Raw genomic sequence first — 9,491 nt, 5'->3', positions numbered from 1 at the left:
CCTTTTTATGCGAACTATGCCTTTTTCCTTTTTAAGGAATATTTCACGCGTATCCAAGCTCTTTGAGTATTCTTTTATGCTCCCCTTTCTAAACCCGCTTCGTAATTTCCCTTCCCCAGTCATGGTTTCCCGGCTTAATTATCCTTAATTAAGGCCGGTCGTGACAATCTGGTAGTTTAGTTTTCTCGTATACATCCATAGCAGTCATGGATTCTATTTTAGAAACCATGGCGTCGTACCAAGAATCTGCATCTAGATCTTCCATCGCTTGTCTAAAGTTATCAGGGTCGATATCCTTTTGTTCATCAATAGGAAGAAGATCCGAAGATTCTCCCAAGAACATAAATCGATCAGGTTGGACTATAACCCTCCCACTACGACGAAGCGATGGTGGTACAGCCTGTGACAATGGTTTGGGCAGTATCCTGTGGTGCATTCACTTGCACACTTGGCTGGGGTGATGGAATCGCCTGTCCATTGCCTTCGATTTCTTGAAGAACAATCTCGGACTTAGACTTGTGTTTATCTATATAATCCTGTTCCAAGAATCGTGCGTTGGTGCTAACAACCACTTTCTGATCCTTAGGATTATAGAAATAACCACCTTTCATTCCTTTAGGATATCCTACAAACAACATTACTTCACATCTAGGTTCCAGTTTCTTTGCTTCCTTGTCTAGCACGTATGCAGGACAACCCCATATCTTTATATGGCTTAAGCTGGGCTGGCGCCCAGACCATAACTCGATAGGAGGCTTAGGAACCGATTTGGACAGTACTAGATTTAGCAAGTAAGCCGTTGTTTCCAAGGCATATCCCCAAAACGAAATAGGCAACGATGCATAACTCATCATCGATCGCACCATTTCCAAAAGAGTTCTATTTCTTCTCTCCGCTACACCATTCTGTTGGGGAGTACCAGGTGCAGTCAATTGGGATGTAATCCCAGAATCTGACAAGTATTGCAAAAATTCATTTCCGAGGTATTCGCCACCGCGATCAGACCGCAATGACTTGATAGATTTACCCAATCTCTTCTCCACTTCCGCCTTGAATTCTTTGAATTTCTCAAAGCATTCAGACTTGCGTTGAAGTAGGTAAATGTACCCATATCTTGAGTAATCGTCAATGAAAGTGACGAAATACTCATACCCTCCACGAGCTTTTGTGGACATCAGTCCACACAAGTCAGAGTGAATCAATTCTAACACATGCGAGGCCCTATTCCCCTTAGCCTTAAAAGGCCTTGCCATCATCTTTCCTTCTATACAGGATTCGCAGGTTCTAAATAGAACAGCTTGAAAGTCTTTCAATGATTCCATTTGACACGAGCCTTTGGATCCTATTTAGATTGATGTGGCCTAATCTTAGGTGCCATGCATGTGTATCTTGTTCATGAGAAAAGTGTTTCCTTTTATTTGGATTTGGACAGATTTGTGATGTAGATGCAACATGGACAGAGTTATCAGCTGGACATGTAATAGTATAGAGAGAGTTGTTCAAAATTCCGGAGCAAATAGTCATGTTATTTTTCATGATAGAGACACCTCTATCAAAAGTAACAGAATATCCATCCAAAAACAATTTTGAAACAGAAATTATGTTCCGCCGAAAATCCGGCACATATAAAATATCTCTCAAAACTAAAATGTCATCACCAAAACATAAAGATAAATCTCCAATAGCAACAGCTGCGACCTTCGACGCATTGCCCATGGAGATGGTGATCTCGTCACTTTCCAGACTCCTTGTCGGCTTGAAGCCCTGCAAGGTGTAACAAACATGATCAGTTGCCCCCGTATCCACTACCCAAGAATGAGTAGAAAACGAAGCTAAGCATGTCTCAGTTACTAGAACTTGTGACGTACCTTGTCCCTTTGCCTTGAGCACCGGACAATCTTTCTTCCAGTGCCCAGTCTTGCCGCACTTGAAGCACTTTCCCTTTCCAGTTGGCTTCTTCACGCCACCAGTAGGGCCGACTGCTTTGCCACTCCCACTTGCTTCCTTGCCACCTTTGCCCTTTGGACCTTTGCGCTTCTTTTTCCCGTCTTTCGACGAAGAAGCAGATCCCTTGGCAGTGACAAGTACTTCTTTCCTATTGCCCAAGACTCCCTCTTCCGTAACTAGAGCATTCAACAACTCATTAAGAGTATTGTTGACCTTGCTCATAACGACATTGAGACGGAAGTTCTCAAAGGATTTGGGGAGAATGTTCAGGATGATATTGACTTTGGCTTCGCCTTCGATACCTCCTCCGAGTAACACGAGCCTATCAAAAAGCTTTATCATGTTCATGACATGCTCGTGTACAGAACTGCCCTCGCTCATCTTACATGCTAAGATTTCTCTCATTATGTTAAAGCGAGCAGATCTCTCGGACTCCCCATAAACCTCAGAGAGGTTCAACATGATGCCAGCCGCGTCAACCATGACCTGATGCTGGAGTTGCAAAGTTTGTGACATAGTCATCATAATATAGCACTTGGCCATATTATTAGACTTGTGCCACCTTTTATGCGCCTCACGTTCCGCATCAGTCGACTCATCAGTTATGGCTGCGGGATGTGGAGTGGTAAGCACAAAACTGTGCTCCTCAGCGTCAAGAATGTACATAATGTGGCGTTTCCATTCAGTATAGTTTGGACCGGTGAGAGGATTGTTTGCAAGAATAGAGATGATTGGAAACATAGACATATCTGAATGTAAACAAAATAAACATGTAAGATCATGAAGCAGATAATTCGTAACAATAATATTATAACCTTTTGATAAAACAATATTAATGAAACCTCCAACCGCTCAAAGAATTCCATGTGTAAGCCACGTTCGTGTGGACGTTTACACATGAACTCCTCAACTAGACTATTTACCTAGTCATTTAATTTCCATCCATGTCAACTTAACCTTTTGACAAAGGAAATTAATAGTTGGATCTTAACTAGACCATATCATATTCAAGAAGGGACTCCGTTGGGGAGTTGTACATTGTACTTGAAATGATATCTAAGCAATGACCACAATTTAACCTTGATGATTAAATTCTTGAAATTAGCATACTCACTAGGACCATACCGTTTTCAATTTAATCTCTTGGTTATCTTATTTAAAATCCATCCTCTAAAGTACTTATGAAAATTACACGAGTAAGCCACGTTCGTGTGGACGTTTACCGCATAACTCCCACTACTTAAATGGATTTAAATATTTTTAATAGAAATCTCAACTTAACAAACTTGTGAAATCAAATACGAGGTAAGCCACGTTCGTGTGGACGTTTACCCATATTCTCAATCACTTTGTCTTGAGACCGCATGTGGAGGTCTTATAATAATTTTTAAGTGTTTAAAAATTATTAAAACTGCTTAGTCTTTTTCATTCAAAAGGTTTGTTCATGCTCAATCACATAATCCTAAACATGTTTTTCTAGAACGCAACATGTAAAACATGCTCACAGAATTCTAAAACATGCTTAAGAAAACGATAAACCTACTAGCATGCTTGTCTAAGCGCAGTTAATAAAAACATATTAACAAGCAAAGACAAAGAAAAGCAGGTAAAGAGCATAAGGGATAAACACCACAACATGCAAAGAACAGAATAAAAGAATTAAATTCTTCGTGACCCATTCGTGGAAACCCAAATTCTAATCTATTACATTTAAAACAGAAAAGAAAAGCTCAAAAACGTAAAACTTGGCCCGAACATCTTCATCAGCTCCGTCTTTGAAATTAGGGTTTGGGCCCCCTAGGGTTTGAGAATCGGCCACCTAGGGTTTGAAACCCTAAATGCCGCCGCCTACCCCTTGACAGCAGCGGATCAGTGCCGCCGCAGCAGCTCCCGGCGCTCGGCGCAGCAGCAGCACAGCATCAGTAGCCTCAGCGCGCACAGCACGTCGGCAGCGGGCGGACGACCGCACAGTGCAGCGCTGGGCGCGCAGGCACGCGCGCGCACGCCGCCCCAGCACGCCCGGTCCTCACGCCCCAGCCCGACTCCATCAGACACACAGCCTTGGCAGCACCAGCATCGAGAGCAGCAGCGGCCGCGCGGCAGCCTGACCAGGCGCGCAGCACACAGCGCACAAGCGCCCGTGCGCGCGTTGCCCCTCGGTGCCCGCAGCCTCGCTCGTTCCAGCTCGGCAGCAGACCTCCCCGGCAGTGTGTGCGCGTGCCGTGGCGCACGGGGCTCGCGCAGCGCGCAGCCCTCCATGCCCTCGGCGCCCGCCGCCTACCGTCTCCTTTTCCAATCTCCGTTCATCCGATGTTGAATCGTCGTCGTCTTCATCTCGTTTTTCAATTTTACAGATTTACAAAGGAAAAACAATTACAAAAAGAAATCCTAATCTAACCACAGATTTATCTCGCGGTGAAAAATGATTACAACGTCAAAACGACATATCCCACGAATCAATAGACCACGAAGAAGAACGGCAGTAAAAACAACTGCACATTATTAATCGTACATAAATTAATAATAGAGCCAAGTAATTAATCCCGGGCTCTGATACCAATTGAACGAATATTAAACTGAATTAATGCTCTGTTTGCCCGATGATCATTTCTTGGATTATTATTAATTTATCATACAACGATTAATCTTAACATGCTCCTATGAATTTAAATGCTGCACGTTGGAGTCAGGATTACTTACTTGAGAAGCGTATGCAAAGACTGTCGATGATCGAATCGAATGACTCCAGTTCTGATCTTCTGAACTGTATCCCGCTCAGCTTTCACCGTTGAATGGACAACGATCTATGAAAGTCCAAGGCAGAAAAACTGCTCCTCACGTTTCTGCGCCTCTCTGCTCTCTCAAAAACCCTAAGTAATTAGTGTGTATATTTCTTGAGAGCAGACAATTGTATTTAAATAAATAAATATGTATGAGGCGCCAGACTAGTGTAGGGGGCGATTTCTGCTCCTTCTAGGGCTAGGAGACTTTGGGCCAGTCCAGGGACCAGATACAAGGAATAAAGATGGGCCTCAAATAAATTAATTATCCATGGTCAACCCAGACCATAATTAATTTATAAATATTAGTTCATTCCACTAGAGAACCAATATTGACTTACCCCTTTATTGCCGGTGATGAGTCGGGGCTTGTATTTAGACTTATTAAATCTTCGTATTTAAAATATCCGACATCCATTAATTAATTAGAGCTCTGACAGCTTAAATTAATTAATATCTTTGTAATCCTTAAGCAGTACCACTCAAACCTTATTATTGCGCCTGAACTTAATCAACCTGCAGGGTTTAGCGCAATAAACTTTATTGAGCTCCTTAAGGGGACGTCATTATCCTATATCGGATACGGGTACTAATACAGATAATCAAATATCATATATTAACTGCTATCACCCAAGATACAGAGTACTCAAGTTACTATATAACTCTCACTCATAGTAAGTCAAAGTGATACACGAATTAACATATATATCTGAAATCTTATTAGTATTAAGATTTTATTAAGTCACCGAGATCTTGATTCTTCACTTAAGTCAAATAGAAGAATGCATCTCACTGTGGTCCTATCAATACGTTATGACGTACCAGTATAGACAAGTAGTCAAGACAAACTACTTCCATCTATATCGCAGCCTAAACCGATGACTCGTCCTAAAGTCATCTCGGTTGTGATCATATTATATCTCTTAAGGTTATTCCAATTATACGGTCTTCTGTGATCTACAACACACCATATAATCTACTTATATAGAGATAGAGAACATACATATGCAATCATGAACACAATCAGATAGGAGATTAAAACAGTGAACATAAGTAATCATTGTATACAAGCATAAAAGGTTCTTGCTTTCAGTATACAAATCCAACAATTGCCAGTTTTGAAAATGCCTGCTCCGAAACATCTGGCCAGCCCTGAAACGTGACAGATCTGAGTCTCTGCTCCTCTAGTTTAACTATGAGCATGGGAAACCACGTGAAAAGACTTTGGATTACATCCAAATGGTTTTTATTTCATGAATTATGGCTCAACTGTCGAAATCTTAAGCACATAAAGTGTGAAAAATGGTGATATTGATTATAAAGGCGATCACATTAGGGAATTCACTTCTAGCGGAGAATTGGGTCTGATCGAATTACTTGCATTACTGTTTTGTTGCTTCGTAAACTTTGAGTTACTTGCATGATCAAGAGATGTGTGTTGATTGTAAAATTTTGAATTGACTTGTGAATGTTTGAATGGAAATAATCATCGTTGAAACGCTTTCTTCCTAGGATTCATATTGATTTTGCTTGAGGACAAGCAAAAGGCTAAGTGTGGGGGGACTGATTTATGCTTAATTGTTCTAATTTTAGGGGTTTGCATATGCATATTTTAAGTTAAATCTTCTGGAAATTGGTGCGTTTTATTGGTTATTTTATGCTTTGCAGGAGATTTAGGTTTTATAGATGGAAGAGTGCAATTTTGGAGATTTTGGGTTAAGAATGGCGTTTTTAGGATAGCTATGTCGCCAGAGCTGAGCTGACTTGCAGAGTCAGAGCCAAAATTTCCAGAGCTGAACTTCCTTATGCATAGCTAAAATCTTCAGAGCAGAGCTGAATTCTCCATAGCTGACTTCCAGCTCTGTCATGCCGTTCCAGAGCTGACTTCCAGCTCTGACTATCTTTCCAGAGCTGACGCACCAGAGTTCGCTTAAGTTCCAGAGCAGAGTTACTCTCGCCAGAGCTAAATTTCCAGAGCTGAATTCCAGCTCTGCCATGACCGCCAGAGCTGACTTCCAGCTCTGCCATGATTGCCAAAGTAAATTTGACAGAGCAGAGCTAAGGATCGACAGAGTCAACTTATGCAGAGCTGACTTTTCAGCTCTGCACTTTTTCAGAGCTCGCTAATGATCAGCTCTGCACTTCCCTTTCCAGAGCTGAACATGCAGAGTAGCCAATTTCTCGCCAAAGTTGAAGATAACCTGCAAAGCACGATTTTGTTGGACTTACCTATGTTTACACGATTCTATTCCTTTTAGAGTTCAGTTTTGCATGGCAAGTTGATGGTGATCAAGCTTAGATTGAAGTCTATAAATAGGGCCATACTTTTCATTGTAAAAGACACACTCCCTTTGCCCTAATCTTTAGTTTCTGCTAGGCAGCCAAAGTTAGGTTTACATGCTTTCTTAGTATTAGTTTCGATTAATGTTCTTAGTTAGTTTATTTTAGTTCTTTCAATTCATGTTTTAGACTAGTTCTTCGTTTAGAGTTGTAATTACGTGACAGATTACTTCTCGAGACGGTTTTACGGTATTTCTTTAATCAAGTTTATTTATTTATTTTTACTTGCTTTCTTTAAATTCTTCCTGTTTAATTATGCAATTTAGTTTATGCATTTTTATGATGTTTTCTTTTAAATTATGCAATTTAGTTTCATGCCTAGATTAGAAGCTTTTAAATTACAAGTATTTAAATTCCTAGTTAGTATTTAAATTCCAAGTTCCTTAACTTTAATCGCGTTTAAATTTTGCCTAGGGTTTGATAGTTTTTCGCCTAGATAATTTTAAGATTAAAGTTTTAGTTAAGTTTAATTTCACGCTAATTTACTTTCCATATTTTAGTTTAATAATCCTTAGTTTACAGTTTTCGTGTGACATAATTAATTGCCCTTTAAGATCTTCCTTGAGAGATGACATTGGGTCAACTTACCATCACTAGGATGTCCTTGTTCTATTGCAAGTCAAACTAGAGGTGTTTCTAGTTGAGTCAATAACTATCGACTTCTCAAAGTTGCAAAAGAAGGACCCAAACCATTCCCCTAAAACGAAGGTAATCACTCTCTTCTCCCCTGAGTCAACTGAATCAGAACTCCCTGAGCCCTCCATCTCTGAGCATCCCATTCCCACAAATGTACCCCGTCGATCTCGTTCCTCCCTTCCGAAAATGACATCCAAACATATCCCCAAATCAAAGCCTAAAGCTGCCTCAAGGACACCTATCTCTCCTAAATCCAATTGCAAAGCTGTACTGCAAACTACCTCTGAACCAACTCCCACTGGTTCATCTACCAAAAACCAAACTGTCACAACATTGCAGTCCGAAGCTCAACAAGATGCAACAAATCGCCTACGACATCTTCTTGGTGATTTTAATACATCTATAGAAGTCTACCAAAATCTCCATAGACTTCTCACCTACACATTCCTGAAGACGGCTCCCTGCCCTCAGGTCAATAGTCTTCAAAATGCTGAAACTGAAGACTCGTTCGAGATTGAAGAAGCCTCCTTGATCAGCCTCTTTCAAATCACAAGAGTCTAGGATATAATCTATGGCTTCGATAAATTTGCCATGGATTATCTTGAGTCCCTAGGCTATTCCAGGCGCACAATGATTCTCAACCAGGATGCTGGCACATCCAAAATCCTTGAAGAGCCTACAGTCCCGAAGTCTGTAGATACTTTGCCTCTTCTATTGCCTCCTCATCAGGATCCAGAACCTAATGTCACTCTCCGAGAAGCATCTACATCTAAGACTGCTCCCCAAGCGGACTTTGCAGCTGATATCACTTCTCCAGAGCAACTAATGACTGATCCAATCAGTCAGTTGCTGATTGAAACCTCAACTGCTATACCATCCTTCTTTGAGGATATTCAGCCCAGCGACATTGATAAGGCTACACCTCCTTGCTCCCCGCCTGCAGCAAAGGTGAAATCAGCTGACAACGTTGATCCCTCATCTCCGGAAGGACGTATTGAGGATATTACAGAAACTCCTCGACCATTGTCGCCGTCCATCTTCACCACTGATGAGCCCACTCCAACAGAGGGCCACAACATCAGTAAAGAGCGTATGTTTGCCGCTTCCTCTCCCACTAAAGAAGAAGTTCTCTCTTCTGCACCCACTGCAACCGATGTTACCTCAGTCACTGCTGCTGCTTCAACATCTCAACAACCAGCACAGGCACCCCCTGCTTCCCTTGAGGAACCGAAAAAAATCATCGATGCTCCCCTTGAGCAACCAGAACAAATCATCGATGCTTCCTCCTGAGCAACCAGAGAAAATCATCGAAACCACTCGCCAACCTGGTGTCTTTCGTTATGACTCGGATGTTGACACTGATGGATTCCTCACTGAGTGGAAAATGAGAGAACCCATCAAAACTCAGTTCAAAATTCCAGAAAGAACTGAAAATCCGATTGATGCTCTGCTGGATATTATCTCCTGAACAACAATTCGCCATCGAGACGCTCAAGCATGAAAGGGAACGATAGGACATCTACGACGCCAAGTTCCTAAGGCACCTCAGAGCTGTTGAAGCTCAAGCCAAAGACGACATGATCAATCACAATGCTCACCTCATCGATCTTCGAAGAAGAATTCATCGAGCCAAACTTGATCATCTCACTCTCCAAAGAGACCTACTTCAAGATGAATTTCCAAAAATTCAGACGAAACTTAAAGAGCTTCATCAATACATCTTGATAGCAGAAATAGAATCCAAACAACAACTCCTTGATATTGAAGATAAACTTGGAAAAATGCGCA

General features: G+C 41.5%; 1 protein-coding gene across 1 annotated transcript; it reads left to right on the top strand.

The window, feature by feature from the left end:
- The first annotated feature begins 8,294 nt into the window (after positions 1-8,294).
- Positions 8,295-8,993, top strand: LOC131008109 (uncharacterized). Its single transcript, XM_057935007.1, has one exon. The coding sequence runs from the start codon at positions 8,295-8,297 to the stop codon at positions 8,991-8,993; it is 699 nt and encodes a 232-aa protein (XP_057790990.1).
- The last annotated feature ends 498 nt before the right edge of the window (positions 8,994-9,491 follow it).

Source organism: Salvia miltiorrhiza, chromosome 2 (genome assembly GCF_028751815.1).
Source record: "Salvia miltiorrhiza cultivar Shanhuang (shh) chromosome 2, IMPLAD_Smil_shh, whole genome shotgun sequence".
NCBI classification, from domain to species: Eukaryota; Viridiplantae; Streptophyta; class Magnoliopsida; order Lamiales; family Lamiaceae; genus Salvia; species Salvia miltiorrhiza.
The sequence above is the reverse complement of the archived record's forward strand: the minus strand, read 5'-3'. Positions and strand labels throughout refer to the sequence as shown.